This window comes from Myripristis murdjan, chromosome 16, assembly GCF_902150065.1.
Source record: "Myripristis murdjan chromosome 16, fMyrMur1.1, whole genome shotgun sequence".
NCBI classification, from domain to species: domain Eukaryota; kingdom Metazoa; phylum Chordata; class Actinopteri; order Holocentriformes; family Holocentridae; genus Myripristis; species Myripristis murdjan.
This window is the reverse complement of record NC_043995.1, coordinates 3,445,406-3,468,111: the sequence shown is the minus strand read 5'-3', so window position 1 is coordinate 3,468,111 and position 22,706 is coordinate 3,445,406. Positions and strand designations below refer to the sequence as shown.

General features: G+C 41.6%; 1 protein-coding gene across 2 annotated transcripts; it reads left to right on the top strand.

The window, feature by feature from the left end:
* The first annotated feature begins 5,082 nt into the window (after nucleotides 1-5,082).
* On the top strand, nucleotides 5,083-16,966 carry lyplal1 (lysophospholipase like 1). 2 transcript variants are annotated; one of them, XM_030073493.1, is made up of 5 exons: nucleotides 5,083-5,231; nucleotides 6,320-6,419; nucleotides 7,589-7,758; nucleotides 14,248-14,363; nucleotides 16,663-16,966. In XM_030073493.1, the coding sequence occupies exons 1-5, from the start codon at nucleotides 5,147-5,149 to the stop codon at nucleotides 16,900-16,902; spliced, it is 711 nt and encodes a 236-aa protein (XP_029929353.1). In that variant the 5' UTR covers nucleotides 5,083-5,146; the 3' UTR covers nucleotides 16,903-16,966. The 2 variants fall into 2 exon arrangements, with proteins under 2 accessions (XP_029929353.1, XP_029929354.1); XM_030073494.1 differs by having other exon boundaries at nucleotides 5,184-5,291.
* Nucleotides 16,967-22,706: the final 5,740 nt, after the last annotated feature.

Below are 22,706 nucleotides of genomic sequence, written 5' to 3'. Positions count from 1 at the left end.
GTCAGCTTACACAGAGGCAGCAGTGTTGCAGGGGGAGACTTCGGTGGGGAACAGGGTGCTGGGGTTACTGAGAATAAAAAGCTTTGAAAGCAGGAGAGGGACTATTCACGGCTCACTACAACAAGGCCATAAACATAGTAATTTATTCCTCAACCATGCTTTTGGGACAGATACAGCGACTTCATTGGCCCAATTTGGTAAAGCGAAACTGCACTGTATCATTGTGCTGTCCCTGCTGACCTTTGTGCTGACATGTATGCTTCTAATTTTCTCAGTAAGAGAGAGAATGGAGAATTCATCCATCCACATCAAAGTCAAGCCTGAAAATAAAACAGTATTGCCAGAAAATTCCTTGGCCTCATGCAAGCATTCCTGTAAATCCAAAACTTCTGCTTCAATGCTGTAGGTATAAGAAATTACAGATTATATATGGGACGAAAATACAGTAAGGGATATTAAAAGTAAAGCCATGAACAGCTGACTGCATACTTCCAGATGACCACGCCGGGCCGAGAGCGGTTGTATTGTTCCTCCATTATCTAGCGTGTTAAAGGTTCAGCGTGTTTACTTAGGTTTTCTCTCCATAAAAAAATTTACGGGCGGGCGTACTTTCATGTTGGTTGAGTTATGTGGCGCTCTCTGGCAAGGCTGCAGGAGAGGGGCTTTGATGTGAAGCCATTAAAGCGAGCAGAGAGCGGCCAAAGCTGCATACTGTATTGTAGGTTGAAGGAGGGATACTAAGGTCAGTGAAGTCGGCGGCGCTGCACTGTACCGCGGGGTGAAGACAGGTACCGGTGATCCCACATAAAGCAAAGCGGGCTGAAAGGAGAAGCACGGGGAAAACAAGATGGTGAAAAATTGTTGCGGTCGGGATCGCTCTAATTCCCCAGTCGGAGTTTCCAACATGATAAAACCGGGGAGGAATTAGCAGAGGCAAGGATTGTCTGCCATGCCTCTACATCTCCGATTTTTCTTTCAGCTTGAAAATATGTTGAGAGAGACGTCTGTGTCTGGCTAAAAGCTCAGTCAAATCAGCACTTACTACCTTTACCCCGAGCACTCTGTGTGTGTGTGTGTGTGTGTGTGTGTGTGTGTGTGTGTGTGTGTGTGTGTACTTGTGTGAATGCATGCATTTGGAAGGATGTGTATATCTCGGTGTCTGTGTGTGTGTGTGGGATGTGTGGCAGTCACACAGAGCTATGATTGGTTCAGTCTTGGTGTAAGCCGCTGAAAGAATCACTGGTTGATTTATGCTTTCTGCAGCTACTGTCTGTGGCTCTGCTGTTTACTGCTTACAACAACCAGCCCTCAGCACTTGCCAGACCAACTGCCACACTTCACTAACTTCCCCCCTCCCGGACTGTAAATCCTAATCCTCAACCAACTGCGAATGGTCCCCCGCTCTCGGTTTGTGTTTTTCTCACCTCCGCCGAGTTGGACGGGGGTCGTGTTTTCGTCCGATTCCGTCTGTTTGTTTGTTAGCGGCATATCTCAAAAGGTTATGAATGGATCTGCTTTGTAAAAAGGGTTAGTCATTAACTGTTATGCTGATTGGTAAAAAGGGGGTGTGTTGGTAGCCTGTCTCAAAATGGCATTTAACTTCTGAAAAGATCCACATAATATGACAAAAAATACATGGAAAGCTGGCCATGGGACAAGGAAAAAGTCGATTAGGCTGATTGGCATTTTCTTGTAAATTTGTGACTTTATAATCTCAGAATTTTTTTTTTTTTTTTTTTTTTTGCATAAATTTGTGATTTTTGTCTTGTAAATTTAGCACTTTAATCTCAGAGAATGTCTGAGTTTTTTGTTCTGTGAATATTAACACCCCTCCCCCGACTTCATAACGTTTTTTCCTACAGTGTCCCTAATACGCCATCATAATAATAGGCATTAAAAGAAAGAAATGACAAAAGTTTAATTTTGTCAATTGTTTACATGAAAATGGCAAATCTTGAGAATGGCAGAGCTATGCACTCTACTGAGTGCCGTCTTTCTTTTGACTTTTAAGGCAGCATCACTTTGGTTTGTGATCTCAAAAAGTTTTATTTAGCCAAACATATGAGCTCATTTCAGTTTTTATTGGGATGGACCTGAGCTGTGGAGAAGCACAAGGTTTTTTCCGTTACACTGTTTACAACAAGTGAAGCAGCACAATTTGATTTGATCATTTCACCATGAGGCCAGCAGAAACATGCAACTATCCTGACTCACCTACTATCTCATGGAAGCTGGACAGTCACTGCCTCAAGATTTCCAGAGGACACAGCTCCACACGGGCAGCTCGTGTAGGCTGGCTGATAAGATTTAGCCGAGACGCCTGCTAACACAACCTGAGGATGAAGTGTGTGGGACAGTTGCAGCCTGGACAAGGAATGCAAGCAAATACTGTGTTTTGTATTGAATATTGAATCAAAATCAAAATGCCAAGTTTGCTTGGCCAATTGCTTTTGGCCAACTGGTATAATTTAGAAATTATGTTCGGGTTCAGGTCCGATTTGGTCACATCCATGTTAATTTAGTGACAATTGATGGACCCTCTGTTCTGGGCAACTTCCGTTACAGTGCTGGAGTTTACGTGATGACACTGAAGCTAACACGTAGGCTGTTTCAGGCAGTAAATGTAACCTGGCGATCGAAACCGGATTTTTTTTTTTTCTGGGAATTACTTTCCCAGAATTACACATTCTCTGTCCTCCGGTCATGATGTATTTAATGACCTCACAGACCACCTCTGCCTTTGACTCTTTCTTGGCAGGTCCATTATTACAACCTCTTCCACTGTCGCCATGTTTGTCGTTGTAAGAAACTTTTGACTCTGAGCTATCCTCTAGTGGATTTATTGTTTAATATCCACGCCAACGTAAAGGACGCATGGGGATAGGATGGTTACATCATTTGAACTGGACATAATTCAGTATGAAAATTTAGCATGAAAAGGGAGAATAACTTAACCTTAGACTTAACTTTTCACACTGACTAGCTGAAAAGGGGCATCCCCGTCCATCAATTGTCACTAAATTCCAAACATTCCAAACAACCAAATCCGACCTGAACCTGAACATAATTTCTACATTTTTGTCTGCGCCAGCTTCAGTAGGTCCATCATTTTTCACAAATCTACTTTTTTACAAGCGTCCCATTATTTTAGGTCCATCATTTTTCACTAAAATAATGTTGACATGAATCAGCCTGACCTGAGCTGAACTTAATTTATACATTTTTGTTAGAACCCAGCCTGACAGGCTTAGGTATCCACACTCTGGTATGGTATAACGTGACCTGCGTGTAATACGACATAAGTTGGCATGCTACAATAAACATAACCTAATGTGATTAATGTGAACAATGTGATATATGAAATAACATAACAAAGCATGACATGACATAATCACACATCATAATATCAGCAAGTTCATATTTAAACAGCGATATATAACCATCAACAGTAAATACATCTTGAGGAGCTGGTGAAAGCCGAACAAAGCGGCATTCCTCCGTCCCCTCTCAGCAGCGTCATCACTGGGGGTTCAGGGCCGGGCCACCGGCTGTGTGGTCCTCTGCGTGCAGCGCTAGAGAAAATGACCAGAACCCAGCCTGAAGAGGGTGAGGTTTACACAAGATAAGAGCTTCAAATGTGTTTAAAGTGATATGCAGATCCAGACATTCCATTAGAGCCCCACATGTGACACTGGAACACAGCTCTGCATGAGGCTTCATCACAACACCACTATGATGAAGGTGCATGGTGGTCAACCAAATGCACAGTGCCACAGAAACAAATGATTTTGTGTCCCAGTTTTGGCATCCCAGTCGTTCATTTGTGTTCTTTGCTGCAATATTATGTGTCAGTTTCGCCAGTGTAACACTGCATTGAAGACAACTGGGAGATGTACTACTTCCAGCAAGAGGATTCCAATAGTTTGTGTAAAAGTATGAGCACACTTTATTTAGAAAACTGATGCATTTTAGCACATGGCCTTCATCAGGGAATTCACACCTCGGTTTTAACGATCAACTGTGCTCTTCTTACTTTGGCGAGTGTTGCTGGAATCCTTTTCCTTTTGCCTGCCTGACCAGCCCATGCACCTTCCAAAGAGGTGCAGCTGCCCAACACCAGCTCTAATACTAAATTTACTATTTCTAAATATGAAATATCTGTTTGTACAGCCTGCCAAGTTATAATTGATAGTCAGATATTGGTTACTATTCTGAGAACTCTGAGTTCACAACACAAATATGTAGTTCTGTTATATCATGCAAACACAAATTAGTGTGGTAAAGGTTATAGTGAGTGGTAAGATAAATTAAAAAAAAAAAAAAAAAAAAAAAAAAAAACAGCAGCATTTTACACTTTTAAACAAACATACACTTAGCATACTATAAAGTCAGTTAATACTGCAGGATTTGTAAATGGAGGGTCAGATTGTTCTGTGAAGCATTGATTTAAATCTGAACAGCAGCCTTGAGCCCTTTTATATACCCAGAAGTTTACCTGTAAGTTTCTCAGACAGGTGTAGAGCTGCTTTGGGGTCGTGGTTGCTTTGGGCTTTTGTATTTGGTTACACGGAGCCAAATAGTCTGCAGTTTACCATTACAAGCTTGCTGATCATGTGGACAGGTTTAAAAGTCACATTTGCATAATTGCCACCTGAATGACCTTCTTTTGTAACTTGCATAAGTTTCAAAAACATGGGCAAAAGCTGATCAAAAAATAATAATTAAAAAAGCTATTGGAATTATTATAATTTAATTTAATTTAAATTACAAGAAATTGACGAGAAATTTAGCTCAAAAAGCCTCAAAAAATAAGGAAAAGAAAAAAGAAAAAAAAAAAGAAATGTAACGATACTGACTAGCAATGCACACTTGTATTGGACTAATCTTCATCTCTTCATCATGACCCAGTTTACTCATTAAATCAAGTTTCAAAACAACAAAAAATCTGGGAAAAGAAAAAAAAAAAAAAAAAAAACAGGATTCATCATGTTTAGAAAGATAAGTCATGGTCATTGGTCAAACGTAACGCTCTGCAAATCATTATGACTACGGCCTGTCCTACCTGAAGCGGTCCATGCTGCGCGTTCAGCCAATCACGTTCATCCCGCTGCAACACGACACTCTCGCGTGGATTGGCCCGGCTGTCATGGCTGCTGCGCGGAAGCTCCAGAGGTGTGCGGTGTCTCCGACGGGGAAACACACCGCGTCGGTCGTCTTCCTGCACGGCTCAGGTGCTGCCTAACCGTCCGCTGTGACTCTGGAGGTTTTTTTCAGCTAAAGGCAGAGACACGGTGTGTTGTCATTGTGCTGGGCTGCTGCTCTGTCAGTGGAAACACACGGAGCCGCGAAGAGGAGCCCTTTCTGCCTCAGGGCTTGTGTGACACGGTGGTACCCTGCCGTACAGTGAGGAAATAAAGACTAAAAATGCTAGTGAATACTGTATAAATGGTGTTTGTCTATGTATCATTGTGTATCAGTGGTATGTAAACCGCCTGTGTTTTGAGGAGTGTGTTTATTGGATATGATTAGATGCTTTGAATAAGGCTCAGCCAATCAGAGCTGATAACTGGAATCATCTGTTCTGTCATCATTTTAAATACCATAGATCTGCCTGTGTCAGGAAACATATTACAGAAGGCAATAAACATTTTATTATGGACAAGTACACCACTGGCCACTTTATCACCTCCACCTGTATGATCTTATGCAGTTCAGGTCAGCAGCTCTGCCATAAATTCTACCTTTTAACAAAGTTTATAATGTTCAGTTTGTGTTGACATTGTGGAGAATGTGTACATTTAATTCTCTGTTTATTATTGAAGTTTGCAGAGGTCTTGTACTGGACTACATTATATTGAGAGGTGTTTCTCATTTTTTGTCCTCTTTATTTTTATACAATGAGGGGGACAGAATATTGGAAACAGCTGTCAGTAAAATGCAGTCCAGCCCAACAGCAGCACTAACTATGAGCTCAGTGCCAAACATAGAAGTGAATGAACACTTCTATTACTGTGACAACAAGAAAAGCATTATAGGCATCATAAATGTAAACTTTATGGCACAACAGTTGGATTGGATTGGATTAGATTGTGATAAAGTGGCCACTAAGTGTGTGTATGTGAATGTATGATGCTTGGAGATGAATGTTATGACCCCATCACAAATTTCTCCTTGGGGAGAATAAAGTATATCTTATCTTGCATGATCAACATACTTGGTTACATGACACATAAATCATTATGTTTGCTTAACTGTATTACATGTTTTAATCAGTGTCACAGTAATGTTACTGAATGTATATCTGCATTTCAAAATGTAGGTGACACTGGACAGGGACTAAGAGCCTGGGTTCGAGATGTTATGGCACCAGATCTGGCATTCTCCCATATCAGAGTTATTTATCCCACGGCTCCAGCCAGGTAGGCCATATCCTCTACTCACTGCCTTATACATGCAGTATGTACTCTTACGTCCCAAACGGTTATCAGAGGCAAGAAAAGAAGTTCAGTTCAAAAGTGTTGGATTTGCTCCTCTACTAAGTATTACTCAGGCTGTGATGTTTTCCTTCATTGCACAGCTAAAGATGATGATTACATCCTCTCTTGCCAGGGGGAAAAAATCATTGTCCTGGCCTGTGAATACTGATGAACACTCCTGATGTCTGATGTTTTTGTCAAAGTATTACTGGATAAAATCAAAGTACTGGGAATACTCCCACCCACAGAACATAAAGTTTTCTACCATTTCTTACAAATGTAGTAGCAATACTTTTATTTGGAGAAAAGCAGTTTTAAAACACATGTTAAACCTGGATAAAAAGGGGGAATGTCTTATTAGGTAGTGTTATTCTTGAGTACTGTCTTCATCCACCACAATTTGAAAATTTCTAAAATAACTTTTAAAAATTTGAGTTTTAGCGCTGGCATTGTCTACAGCAGTGGTTCTCAAATGGGGGTATGTGTGCGCCTAGGGGTATATTGGAGTACTGCAGGGCGTGCGTGAGATTTTTTAAAATATTGATTAAAAAACAATCTCAAATGTGTGTGTTTGTGGTTTAAATCTGCTGCTGTGGTTGTCAAGCGAGGACGTTTGTTCACTGTGATGGAGCTGGATTGGACTTCTTGATATTGGCTGTTTTTTGTTGGGTTTTTTTTTTGTTTTTGTTTTTTGCACTGGTCAGGGGGTACTTGGCTTGGTACTTGGTACTTGGGGGTACTTGGCTGAGGAAATATTCCAAAGTGGGTACAGTACTGGAAAAGTTTCAGAACCACTGTTCTACAGTAATCCATTCCAGCAGGGCTCAGTTGGCTTCAGTTCCCCTTGTAGGGTAACAATGTTGTCTTGATTCCGGTAAGACCAACCAACTGTCCAGCAGAGTCAAAATACCCAGCTTGTTGGAACTGAAGTAAGACTTCAGATACTCACGCCCAATAATAACAATGAAACTATTTAAATGAAAAAAATGCACATTTTAGTTTAACCCTTTACTCCAACCTGAGAGGATGATGACTCATCTTGAAAACAAATCACTAGATGTGATGGCGACACATGTTTTTGGATCTTCAATCTGATGTCTTAATGCTCTCAGGCCATACACACCCATGCGAGGGGCGCTGTCCACCGTCTGGTTCGACCGTTACAAGATCTCGCGGGACTGTCCAGAGCATCTGGAGTCTATAGATGCCATGTGCAACACCTTAGGCTCCATCATTCAGGATGAGGTCAACGCTGGAGTTCCCAAACACAGGATGATCATTGGTAACCCTTTTGGTTTAATTTACTGTCTATAATTGGACTCAGATGGGGTTGTGAAGGACTGAAACTACCTATCATTACATTGGACTACGCTTATGTAATGTGTGAGTGTGTTATATCACCCAAATGCCCAAATTAGAAAACAATTCATTAAACATGCACAGAGAGAAAATGCATTCCCTAAAATTGTTCACACCTATCTATATGGAAGGTGTTGTGTATTGAGAGATCAACTTCAGAATAATATCAGCTTCAAGGAAAAATCCCCTCTGTAACACTCTTAATACTAACAAAAACACAACAAAATAGACAAAAAACAGCTCTTGTACCTCACATTTCTGGGTCCATTTTTTGTTTGGTGGTGCATTTTTCTTATTCCCGTGGCTAACACAGACGACATGATGTCATGTCCAGATATTCCCAGTGCAACAACAATGGGGTGGAAATAGTAGAAAATATTATATAATGTAAAATGGTAAATATCAGGTTTTGGTATCAGTCCTTGGGAATTAAGGAGGAAAAACTTCTCCATGGACTCACCATTTTTCACAGATATTCAGCAATCAAACAGGGAGAAATAAATCATAGAAAAGGAAGATGCCGACATAGCAGCTTCTCCACTGACAGAAGCATTGATAGACAAGAATGTAGACATGAAGTGCTTTGGGAAAAGGACTGGGAGTTGGGGGTATTTTACAATCCAGGGTTAATATCAGTTAGCCTGGCTTATTGAAATTCATGTCTGCTTATGAAGCAAGCCGCAGGCAACCATATGACCGATTCCTCAAGCAAGCGCAGTCAGCTAAACACCAACTTCATTGTGCCGCCGTGAACCTGAACATCACACTAACATCAAAGGTGCATGTTAAAGCTTTGTTTTACTCACTGACATGGAGAACTGTGTTTCTGTTTTGTTGTTGTTTTTTGGTCAGATTATTAAATTATTGTGTCAAATTATTTTCTGCCAAACAGGATAATGTAGGATTATGCCAATCATTTCTAAATGTATATTAATACAGAAGATCCTTCCACAGTTTAGAATTACCAATCATCAAATGCGAGTGTCATGCATAATTACGCACACAGCTGCCAAGAATGGCTCCGAACTTTAATTAAACTATCAGATAAAACTTAACAATGTTTGTATTCTCACACAGATGCAGGCTGTGTTGAAACCCCTTTATGCTCACGTTGAGGTGAAACCAATTATCCCAAATAATGGTCTGTGCTTGTAGAGCATGAACAAGACTCTGTTAGGTTGGATGATCACCCTGTTGGAACAGAGCTCGGCTCCTCAGCTGGTGGCATGTCCTCAGGTGGCACCCAGGTACTCCTATCTTAACTGCTCAAGTAATCAGAATCAGAATCAGAAATAGTTTATTGATCCCGAGGGGAAATTGGATCAGCTACAGTTTGTCAAATCTCAAGAGAAGAATTAAATTATAAGGAATAGAAAAAAAAAAAAAAGAAATAAAAATATGAGCCTTAGAATTTAAAAAAAAAAAGTATGTACATTACGCATGAAGTATGTGCATTATGTATAAAGTTGCAAAAAACGTATGTGCATCATGTCTAAATATGTACATTAATCCATCAATACAGAAATTGAAATTGAGCACATGCAAAGTAAGTCAACCTATATCCACCATATATACACCGGGATGTTGCACTGTTGTTGTCAAGGCGTACATGTATAAAATTATTGCAGTTACTGGTTAAATAAACAGTTAAATTATGTGCAAATATGCTAACAGTTAATAACCTTGCACTACGTCCACTTGTGGAATGTATTGAGGTTCCCCATTTTTAAGTGTGTATAATGTAATATTGCATTGAAGTGACAAAAAACAGGGAATAATGGAGCTTTCCATTGACTGTCGAATGTTTCAACTTCCAAGTGGAAGAGTTTCAATATTTTGTCCCACCCACAGTTGAGTCTGCATTGTTTCATGTAATGATTTGCATTTTTGAGGCTCTGGACATGCTCGACAACTCAAATAACTTTGCACATGCCTCAGACGAGATGAATAATTTCATATTTTACAGCTTTTGTACACAGGCAAAATAGCTCTGTAGCACCCCCTAGAAATTTTCAGCAAAGTAATCCTTACTGTATGTTTCACCTAGATGTGTGAAATGTGGTAGGCATATGTAAAATTCTGAGACTTGAAAAAAAAAAACCAACAGGAAGTCTGCCATTTTAATTAATTTTGAAATGTTAGTATATTCTTTGCTGTTTACAGGAGTCAGGCTTTAACAGCAAGTCTGCCATTTGCAATTTTTTGACAGTTTTGTCCATGTCCAGTTGTTGTACTTAACAAACTCCTCCTAGAGATATAACCTGAGCAACTATCATTTTAAGGCCTTTGCGCTGCTAAATTGTGAAGCTTTTGAGTTTTCATAGAACAGACTGTCTGTGGCAGCATGGTGAATTTCCACGTTTCACCATGAAAATGGAAGTTGTTGTAACTCAAATATACATTTTGCAATGTTCCCCAAACTTCACGTTTTATTCAAGTCCCGTGCTGAAGACATCTCCATGCCAACACTGAGTCATAGTGACAGCACCATCTACTGGCAACAGGAAGTGAAGCCTTACGCTACAAACCTTCTTTTATTTTATGTGAAATTTTAAGTTTGTGGTCTGCATTTGATATGCAGCAGCAGTTTACATTTAGTGTGAGTTTTCTAGCATTACACAGTGGACACAGGAAGTGATAGTTATCTCTTAAATGCAATGTCCAATATTCATGAAATGTGTATCTTTACAGTCATCTGTCCTACTTCTGCTTGACCTATCAGCTGCCTTTGACACAGTTTACCACCTTCTTTCTTTCCTGCACTTGCTGAGCTTGGCTTCTCAGGATCTGCCATGTGCTGGTTTGAGTCCTACCTCTCAGAGAGATCCTTCAGATTATCATGGAGAGGGAAAGTGTCTAAATCCAACTGCTTGTCCACAGGGGTATCTCAAGGCTCAGTGCTTGGTCCCCTTCTCTTTTTAGTATACACCTCCTCTCTTGGTGCAGTCATCTGCTCACATGGCTCTTCATACCACTCTTGTGCTGATGACACCCAGCTCCTCCTGTCGTTCCAGCTAGACAACCCTCGGCTCGAATATCGGCATGTCTCACTGATATCTCTGCATGGATGAAGGAATGCTACCTTCAACTCAACCTGCCAAAGAGTGAGCACCTCGTGTTCCCAGCCAGTCCCTCTGTACAACAACAGATCAGTATCCAACTGGATTCTACACAGCTCATTCCCACAAAATCTGCCAGAAACTTGGGAGTCATAATTTGACAACCAACTGACCTTTAAGGAACATGTGGCATCCGTGGCTTGCTCATGCCAATTTGCCTTGTACAACATCAGGAACATCAGACCATACCTGTCTGAGCATGCAGCACAACTCCTGGTACAGGCGCTTGTGATTTCATGCCTCGACTACTGCAGCTTCTCCCTGGCAGGGCTCCCAACAGGCATGCTCTAACCTCTGCAGATGATCCAGAATGTGGCGGTGCATCTGGTATACAACCAGCCGAAAACTGTACATGTCACTCGACTGTCTGTCTCCAAGTTACGGCTCGCATCAAATTCAAGTCCTTGACACTCACCTACAAAGCATCAACCAAAACTGGGCCTACCTACCTGGACTCCCTCTTCTAGGTTTACACTTCCTGTTTTGCCTCACCATTGAGTGGCACCTGGTGCTGCCAGCACAGCAAGGCCCTAAATCACTAGCTACACTCGTCTCTTCTGTGGTTCCTCTGGAACAAGCTACCAAACTCCATTTGAGTCCCTCTCATTCTTCAAGAGAAGGCTAAAACCCCAGCTCTTTAGGGAACACCTTCTCACCTAATGGATTGTGTGTATCTATCTAGCTATCTGTGTATAGATAGATAGATAGATAGATAGATAGATAGATAGATAGATAGATAGATAGATAGATAGATAGATAGATAGATAGATAGACATCAATATGCTTTTTCTTCCTCTATGCATTTTATGCACTCTGTACATTACCTCCTTGCACTACCTTGTAGCACTGGCTTATAGGACCTATGTCCTTTGGACCAGAACCAGAGCTTTATGACACTTGATGTCATCATTCTCTCCTAAATAGATCTTTGCTTGTGGTTTATAAAAATATCATATGCACGTCACTTTGGATAAAAGTGTCTGCCAAATGTGAACTGTAATTGTAATTTGTCAGTTGAAGTCCTTATCTCAGTAAGACCTCAGTTTTGCATAGTGCATCTTTAATAAAAAGCCGATATCAGCCCCATGTATCAGTGTAACCCTACATCTAATAGTCTGGCTTTTTGTTGAGGCCAGCTAGTAGGCCATATGTCAGCTTTTTGCTTTTCTGCCTTCCACTCCCTCAGTGTCTCTATTTTTTTAACTCCCTTTTTCACTCACTTGATCCATTTTTTCTTCTTCTACTGAAGCTTTTTTTCGCCATTATTCTCATCCTCCCTTTTACACACACACAAGCCAGTCACACACACCTCCGTCCATCTTAGCCTTGGTGTTCTTAACTCCCTCTGTCATGATATAAAATGAAGAATGCAACTCATCAGGTTACCATGTCCTTTCATATGCTGCCAATTGAGAACCAAAAAAAAGGTATTTCAAGGGGGGATTCTCAGGTCCCGCAAAAGCTTTTTGCCTCAAATATTGCGCTTATCAAGTTCACATATAAATAACAATGAATTGAAACCATTCGTATCAAGTACTATAAACATTATGGCTGAACCAAGGTAAGAGTTCCCACAGGAAACATGTGGGAGGCCATCATGCGTTTTAATGTCAATGTAAGAGAGCGAGTGATGGCTGCACATGAAAGGGGAAACCGCTGAGAGCAGTGGGAAAAGGGTTAACCTACAAGCCCTGAAATGTATAACTATACAAAAATAGTTGGGGTGGGGTGGAGGGGGGGTGAGGAGCTTGTGTGAAAGGCTCAGTGTCGAGGGCCAGAAAAGCCCCTAAACTCAGCTCCAGAGAAAGTGATTCAAAAAACACATGCTCCTGGGAGACTGCTGAAATATTATCTTACTAAATCATAACATTTTGTCATTAACTATAAATACTCATTGGAGTCACTCGGCATGCTGGAGAAACGCAGCGCTCAGTACCCAGAGTCCACTTCCCGGGCTGACGGACTGACAAGCGCCAGAACTTTCCATGGAAAACGTTTTTCAAGAGGCCGGTGGCGGGCTCGTGTGTTGATGTTTTTCACTCTGCAGAGGCACCGGTCCACGGGAAACTCTAAAGAGGAGGAATCTCATGCACACAGTAGACCTGCAGCTCTGTTAGTGTGAATACGCAACACACACTTTGCACTTCATGTTTGGGAGGCATAAATTCACCTCTGCTCTCGTCACGTGTGCATGTGTCTCAATACGGCTCTCACATAGTTCAGACTTTACCTTCGTACTGTTCACCACTGAATTTGCTCTAACACCTTGGAAGTGTCAGTTGCATTATGTGCACTACACTTGATTTGTTTTGTTACTATTCATCTTTGTTTTTTCTGCACTGTATCCGTTTACTATTTGCTGCTGCAACTATTCAGTCGAGTCCTCTCTTTTATATGAATGTGGTCATTATTAACCCTTTGAAACCCGGGAGCCTTTGCGCAGGCTGAACAAAAATCACTCTAATTCATTTTTATTTGTAATTTTGGGGATTTTTTGGCTTATTTTTAGGGAATCATTTTTTGCTTTGTTTTTCTGGCAATTATGTATAATGTTTTTTTTTTTTTTTTTTTTTTTTCGCTATTTGTTTTACTAATGTTCCAGTAATTCTTGGCTAATACCCCCAGTGTTTTTCAAGGGGAAAATCAAGTGGAAAATCGAGGATTTTCAAAGTGCCAAGTATACATACAAACAGAGCCACACACTGGCAGCTTCAGTTCAGATGTATTAACCTTGCGTTCAATACTTTGGGTAGACAAAATTGCAGGGAAAGAAGGAAAACTTAGGAGAATCCCATGGATGTCAATTTCATTTTTGATTCGTCGGGCAAGGCCTGAGAATTCCACCTTTCCTCCATCCCTTCATCCCCCTCTTTTTCACTCTCTCCCTCCTTCTTCAACCCTCCTGACAGGATGATGGGTACTTGCACACTTTCCCAGATGTACACAGTGTGCCCAGATGTACCCAGATGTGTGAGATTAAGGACAGGCTCATGAACGGGTGCATATTCCAAGGCAGCCAAAAAAAAAAAAAAAAAAAAAAAAAAGAGCTGATGATGTGGAACTAAGGAGTCCTATTCATCTTAATGTTTTTTTCAAGTCAAGGCAAGAGAGTATTTTCCACCTCTGAGAGCTTAAACTGCCATGAGTAAGCTTCTGCTACTCATATTGAGATGAATGTATTTATGATGGCACGTTTTATTTTTGCTTATTCTAGAAGATAATAACTTTTCTTATCGTTTCCATGAAAATAAGTTGATGGTGCCAGTAATTTTTTCCTCTTCCTATTATCAAAGGGGGTTTCTCCATGGGCGGAGCCATGGCTCTTCATCTTGCATGTCGGCACCATCCTGACATAGCCGGAGTTTTTGCTCTGTCCAGCTTCCTCAACAGAGACTCTATCGCTTTTCAGGTACATCAGGAGCCCTCTGTGAGCAATATGTCATGTGATTTGTGAAATCTATGTAAACTGATCAAAATTTGCAAATCTGTTCCAAGGTTAATAGACATGCTATGTGTTGCACTTTACATTTCTCAGAATTAAGATCACATTTCTATTAAACCCCACTGCATCCTGTTGCAAAGAGGATGTCCCTAGTTTTGGGCATAGTTTTTTTTTTTTTTTTTTAGAAGACAAAAGAGCAAGAGCCAGTGACAGACCTGATAACCACCAACATGCAGCCTGACAAACTAAGTATGTTTAAGCTGAAACTATAACTGGGATAAAGTTAGGGCTTCAGACTTATTGGAAGTACAAAAACTGAGAAATCAAGAAAAACGCACTGACAACGTTTGAAACCGAAAATGTAATTTGCACCTATTGTTGTATAACAGAATGATTCATTTGAAATCCCTGTTACTAGTTAACACTGTACTTTTATCTGCCACAGATTTTCACAAAAGTGAAAAAAATGAGTAAAAGTTAAAACAACAGGTGCCTGTGGATTGAAATCAGGGGTCTCCAAAATTAGGCGTGGGGACCCCCAGGGGTGCCTTAGGGGTTTATAGAGGGCCCTCAACAGAATGAGCAGTTTAATTTCACGGTAACTTTACTCTCCAGTAATTGATACCATACAAAAATGTATGATTGATTACATTGTTTTAATCTCACCACTTTGAATCTATTAGTCAATGTTCCAGTATGACATCTTAACAATTAACAAATGGTTTCATGTGGGTCCTCAGGGTAAAATCCCTTCAAATGAGGGTCCACAGTTTAATTAAACTCTGGAACATGAACATTTAGTCAGTGCACCCTGTCCCCTCCCTGCTGGCTGGAACCTTTTTTTGCAATTACGACAGACAACTGTGCCGCTGGTTATGACCTTAGAAGCGGCACTCTGTACCAAAATTCAGGCCTACACAGGGACCAGCTGTTTGGAGACTGGGTTTGGTGGTGTGTGGGAAACATGCTCATTACTTCCTTATGATTTATTGCTTCACTTCAAATCTTGGAAAGCTGATAAATTACACATATTTATAAAAAGTCATGAAATGGGGGGGTTCTTTTTTTTTTTTTTTTTTTTTTTTTTTTTGATTGAAGTGAAAGTTCATCCATTAGAAATATCAAATATCAGTCCAGACCACTGTGGTGGCTCTAGTTTACTTTGGTGATTTTAATGTGATGTTAATAACAGGTGAAGATTTCTCAGGGTGCTCTCATACCTGGCTTGTTTTGTGCAGTTGTGGGCAGACCTTTGGGAGTGTTACCCCACAAAGGTTGGTTTGTTTGGCCATGTGTGAACATAGCAGTTGCATTCTGATGCGGGACAAAACAAATGGGCCAAGATCGCCAAGACGGGGTGGTCTCGGCTCACTTCCAGTCAAACCCTGGAGCGGTTCATTTGCAGTGAGAAGGCAGTCCAATCCAACCGACTCAGGGTAGCCACAAAAGACCATTTGCTGGGATGATGAATATGTCTGGGTTTATAATATCACCTAATTAAGCTTATCTGATGTGTGTTCTGAGAACGAATTACAGGCAGTTATGCAACAGTGACGAATGAAGGTGTGATAACACCCTAAGCATACCTTATTGTAACCATTTTTAATTTCATTCACACCAGCTCTAGAGCGTTATGTTGGGGGCCAAATAAATGAACAGATACATTAAAATACTGGTTCTGTTCAAGACAAACTCAAAGAAAATGATATCTCTGTTAAATAAAGATGTGAATTATTCCAAAGTAAAAACAGTTGTTTTTTGCCATTAAATATACTCCCTTCTTTAAGACTGCATTTTTACTATACACCCAGCTGCTTCCTGTTCCAAGCAGGGTGTTGCTTCTTTGGAATTAAGTTTTCTCTTTGTCTCAGCTGAAGAGAATAAACATGTTGAAAGTGATCTTTCCATCCGCCTGTCACTCCTTCCTGCATCTGCCATTGCCAGAGAGTCTGAAAGCTTGAGCTCCATTTAATAGAACAGCATCCCTGTTTCAGTTTTGCAATTTAAAAAACAATCCAGCAGATTTCCCTCCTAATTCGGATTGGTGGCACTCAAGATAAAATACATAGAGACTGGTAGAAGCTGCCACACTAAGGTCTAAGATTTAATGTGGTAATTATTTATTGATGCCAAAATGCTACACATAGCACCTTTAATGCCATCAAGGCTCTGGATAAATGGAAATTCTCAGATCAAACCAAGATGGGTTTTTTTGTTGTTGTTGTTTTTTTTTGTAATACCATTCTCACTGTTGTGTCTGTTCAAGGCGGTGGAGGAGAGGGTAAGAGCAGGAAATTCCCTTCCTGAGTTATTCCAGTGCCACGGGACCAGTGATGAACTGGTGCTCCACCAATGGGGAGAGGACACGGCAGTGCTGCTGAAGCAGGCTGGCATGGACACCACCTTCCACTCCTTCCCTGGGCTTTACCACCAGCTTTCCCAACCTGAGATGGAGCTGCTGCGAACGTGGATCCTCACCAAGCTTCCCCCTACCACCACCTCCTGACACACTCTACCTCGCTTCACTCAAAACCTCAACTGATTTTGTCAATAAACATATCTTTGTCTTACATATTTTTGTGCTCACTCAAGTCATACATAGCTTTCTACGGTTACGTTTCATAGCGATGACATGACCAGAGTTGAAGCGTTTAATGCCAAGAGTTTAATACACGAAAGTCCCATGGCGCTGAATAAACTGACCTCCCCTCCCGCCCACAGTCTGCTGACCATAGTCGTGAAGAAAAAGTTATCAGACGTGTGGTTTCTCTTCTAGATGCGTGTCTGGATCACATTCTCCTCTCAGATCTCCCTCTCAGAGGCTGTGGTTTTTTTCAGTGCAGAAGCACTGCAAATGTCAAGCACGATGAAAGCAAACTTCTTGTAAAAAAAAAAAAAAAGTTCAAGAGTTCAGTTGGCACAGATGTCCCACATGATGTAATTCGTATTGCACTAATTTGGAAGTCTTTATCAGTTTGTCCCTTGAAAACAGTTCATGGGATGAGTGTATCCCAAACCGCCGCTGGTACTCGGCAGTAGAGTCAGTTCCCTCTGGCATGCTGCTGTAAGACGAGCGTATGATCTCATCCCACCTCATCCTCCTATAGGTTTACAGCAAAGCGTCTCATAGAGTCAGCACTGCAGAGAGAGGAGGAATCATGCACATTAAAATTGGTCCAGTTTGGCATCCTCTGTTTTTGGCTGGATTCGGGACGTAGTGCTTTCTCTCCCTCGCTCCCTTGCTGTTTTTTTTTTTTTTTTTTTTTTTTTTTCCAGAATCCATTATCGTTTTTTGCTGGAAATGTGTTGAACATGTGTCTGGACTGAGGTCTGCTCTGTTTGCTCAGTAGCTCTGCTCCATAACACACATCGCTTCATTAATGGTTATTGGAGGGAAGTGGTTAGTGATTCTTCCTCCTCGTACCCCCCAGTGCCTTTCTGTCTTGTTGTGCTTGTGGTGGCCGGAATGTTTCCCCCCGGAGCCGCGGGCCAAGTTCACGGCACGGGCAGATTATGAGTGAACGGTAGCACCGGGGTGCCAAAAATAATGAGAAACATGACAATGATTGAGGTGTCTTTAAGGGCTCTGAAAGCAAGTTAAACATCATCTGTCAGCATTACTGCCCTCCTCTTGAGCTTTTGAGAAAGGTTATTGATGGAAGTGCTGCCTGAGAAGACGGCTTCAATGTGAGGCACTTCCTTGTTGGCTTGGAAAATTGCCCGTGCAGTCGTAGTTGCATTCTTTGACACACACCCCACCCCTCCCCTTTAATTAACTTTACTTTATGCCCTAAGAGGCCACTTGAGATAGGAGACAGGGGAGGGAGAGGAAGTGAGATAGGTGACTGAGGTCAGGGACTCTCCCAGTGCAGTGCTGATAGCTCAGAAACCTTTCCAGTGTAGTGGTTGTGTCTGTATGTATGTTGCTTGGCATTTGTGCATTTGCATACAATAGAACAGGGGTTTTCAACCTTTTTCATCTTCCAGAGCCCAGAGGTGACTGACATTCAGCTACAGACCCCCACATGAAATGATTTGGGGACCCTGATAGGAAATGATCATTTTTGCTTGTATGACGTATTGGTGAAACGATAAGGTCAGATTAAACCATTCAACCATTTTGTAAAATAACCACATACTTTTTGGACTGTGACAATTTCTAGTGGCTTCATTAATAGTAAAATGAACCCTTTCAAACCTGAGCAAATTCACTTGATTTCTCTCAAAAATGGGGAAAAGGGTGGAATTCTGAAATATCAGCAAAAGAAAAACAACATAACAAGAAAGTTAAGAGAAAATTGGCAAAACTGATATGGTATATTTAAAGGTCAGATCAGTGAAGCTGGATCAGATTTGTTGTGTTTAAATGCCTTTCACCAGATTATTGAAACTACTCCTCATTGTGCTCAGGGCCCCCTGGAAGACCCTCAAGAACCCCTGGGTGACCCCGGACCCCACACTGAAAACCACTGGAATAGACAAGAATACAAGAAAAGTGGAATTTTGTCTTTCTCCTTTAAGACAGGCAAATAACAGCAAATAAAAACATGACAGAAATTAAGATGAAGCATAAGGCATAAAAAGGCAAATAAAATAATACAATCAAATAAATAAAAAAACAGCAGATAAAATAGATACATTTTGAAACTATAACTATGAAAAATTAGATCTGGTGGTCGAGAATACCCAGAAAGTAGATCCAAATCTCAGCCAGTATCACTGATCTGACCATTACATATATCGGTTTAATAAATATAGATGTAGTTTTCTTGTGGTTTTTTTTCTCTTTTTTGCAAATTTTCGGGAGTTCGTTTTGCAGATTTTTTTTTTTTTTACTTACATTCAGGTAATTTTGTTTTTTTCGCTAGCTGACTCTCTTCCTTTCTCCTTGCATGTTTTTAAAAAGACACTGAGTGAATGTGCTCAGGTTTCAAAGGGTTAATTCACTAGATGTCGCTATGACACAAAAATATGTACAAGTGATTATTATAAAATTATGTTTTGGATTGCTTTGAATTTATTTGAGAAGTATGCCACCCAAACAATAACATAATCAACCCTTATCTTATCATTTTAATAATAATAATAATATAATTATCTTTTCAGATTAGAGTCCCAAGGGCAAAATCACTTCAAGTTGGGTTTACATATATCATTTCAATAATTATAAATGGAAATTGTCATTTTTATTTAATTATCTATATATTTGTTTATTTATGTACTAATATTTCTTTTCAATTTCCATGTATTTGTTTTGCTAGGGTTTTTTTCCCAATATTTTTTACTCACTTTCAAGTAACTTTTTTGCTGATTCCTTGCTCACATTCAAGTATTTTTTTTTTTCTAATTTTTTACTTATTTTACTAACTTATATGACAACTATGCTGCCCTAACAATTACATAATTAACACAAACCAAATTATCTTTTCATATTAGGGTCCTGAGGGCAAAATTACTTCAAGTGGAGTCTCGTGCATAATGACAGTCAACAGTCAGAGCATGAACCCCTGTCTTAGATTCCACTTCCTTAGATATTCCTTAAATATGTCATCATATTTCTGGCGTGCTAACAGGACAACAAAACAGCCCTGGAGCCGCAAGTTAAAACAGGCATATTTGTGTTGAAACAGTGCTCATGTGTTTTGCTGCTGAATCTTCCTTCAAGGCTCTGACTAAGTGACAATAGGAAGCAACTTTGCCGAGCCAGTGCACCAAAACACAAACTGAATGTACCTCGCTGCAAAGAAACAGTTATTACTACATCCACGGCTGTCCTCGGTCCAACATATAAACCGAAGGTCCAAAAAGCTCTGGCAGCGCCGCAGCTGCTTTTATAGTGCCAATGAGACCATTTGAAATCACTCGAGATTTGAAACTTATGCAACATCCTGTTCTCGACATCAGCAAGGAAGTATTAACCTACAGCATCTGTTTTATCCCTGCCTAGCTCAGTGCTGATGAGACTGTCTGTACTCGCGGCTTCTGAGAAATCCGCTGCGTTCTTCTCGGTGTGCGTGGGGGAGAAAAGTCTCTCTTCCACCAAGAAGGGTTTGATGCGGTCATCCCAGAAAGATAATCACCTGACAAATCGTCTGCAAAGTTTCTTTTTTTTTTTTTCCCCTTTTTTTTTTTTTTTTTTTTTTTTGCTCTACAAACAATACATTCTCTTCTTCTCTTCTCACCTTCTCTGTCCCACCCCCGTTTTCTGCAGGGGAGGGTGGGAAAGTTGAGGATCGATTTTCGTAGCGATTAGGCAACAATGCTGAGATCATTTGGAGTGGATCGGTGTGGAGGGATGGATGGATGGATGGATGGATTGGGGGGGGGGATGCAGAATAAGATGGTGGACTTGTGGATCGAGGGTGCGAGCGGGGCCTTCGCACGAGGAGGTGGAGGGAGAGTGAAAGAGGTGGGAGGTGCGGCCAAAGCAAACAGAAGGAGCTCAACGTTTCGTTCTGGCCCTGATCGATGATTACTTCCAGCTATGTGTGAAAGAATGCTACTGTTGAGCAGCCAGCAGCAGCCCTCCTACCCAACACCCCCACTGGCCGACTGGCAATCTCCTCTTCATCCCTCAGCCCTCGCTTCACTCCCTTCCCGTCCCCTCCCCTCCCCCCGCTCCCTCCCCCCTCGCTGGCTGAGCAGACCCCGGGCTGTGTTGCCGTCCAGGCGTTTTATGATTTAATGATGGGAATAGATGTAGCTAATGAAGAAGGGCTCCTCGTGGTCTACTCCTTCCTAGGCGAAATCAGGTGAGGGAAATGAGCTCCGAACGCGCCCTTCCTGGTTTCATCAGCGAGATCAACCATCCTCCTTCTAACTGTAGCGACATCTCCACACATCTTCCCGTTTATTATTTTTCACTTTTTTTTTTTTTTTTTCGCTGCCTGTTGTTATGTTACTACAGTTTGACTCCACACCCAGGAGCGCCTTCTGGCCTCTAAAGCGATTGCTGTAATACTGGCTCGGCTGCCCCGGGCGGATTAACTCCTCATTCCCCCTGAATCCTTGTCTTTTTGCATTGCAGTTCACCCCTTATTCACCACAGCATATCATTTCATCATATCATATCTTACTCATATCCATTCTCTTCCTTGTACACACACACAGACACACACACACACACACACACTCCCACCCGCCCCCATCCTCCCCGATCCTGAAGTGCGTCCCCTGTCGGTCAGATGACGACGTGCTCCACGGCCTATGTGTCAGGGGGAAGGAATGCTAATCTGGAAGAGTTGCGGACTGCAAAGTCTGAGTTTTTTTGGCTGCCAGTTTCCACTGCGCACTACTTTCCATGTGGAGCTGCTCCAGAGTGGCCAGGCTACAGAAGGAATTCCCGGCCGAGGGAGCCGAAGTGTTGACAGATTCCAGATCACTCATCTGACCACACCTCCTCGTTAAAGACCTCAGCTTGATTTGACGATCGCAGTAGTGGGGCTTTACTCATTCATCTGCATCATCACTCCGGATAGGTAAACACACATCTAGAAGTCACCGATGGAGCGGCTTATTGATCCCATATCTTAATATGACACCCCTCTTTTTCTCCATTGCCTCTTTTCCAGAAAGTCAGCCCATATAAGCAGGTTTGGACGTTTCGGTGGGAAATTCTATTAGACACAGGGACTTTGCCATCGCTTAGGGCTTAGTGAACTGACGCCCCTGCGTTGGTGTCACTTCAACAGTGTATTATTTTCATAATTCCAAACCAAGCCTCACACAAGCTGGCGAGTTGTCTGAGAGATATCGTGTCACAGAGATCTGCTTTTCTAACCCAAGGCAGCGTTTCCTCCAGCGGTTATGAACTTTTTAACAAGCTGCTCTCCAGCTACCTGACGCCCTGTCCTCAGCATCCCCTTTAACCTTTTTGCCTTTTATCCCCTCCACTGTGTTCGCCCACAGTCTGGAGAGATCCTCAGAGCTGTGAGAACATGTTCAGGGAGGGGGTGGAAGCAGACAGGTTTCATGTAAAAACGCTTGACATGTTCAGCTCCTCTGTGGGCTGAGGACCTGCATGATGTTTCCAGGAGTAGCCGACGAAACAGGTTGGACGGGCCTGGATCTCGGTCTGGAGTCAGAGTTCTGGACAAGGCGCGTTGCAGCCAGAGTTGATCTCCACCTAGAGACCAAGATATCATCAGGATCTGAAATGAACGCACAGCAAGCAGCAAACGGTGGTAAAATGTGTCTTTGCTGCATGAATCAGTCACTTGCTACACTGGCGATTCACTTTTCGAGATGATACCATTTGAGTTTCTGCGTTACGTGCCAGCTTCAGCCTCAGATTCTGTCCCTTATGACTTC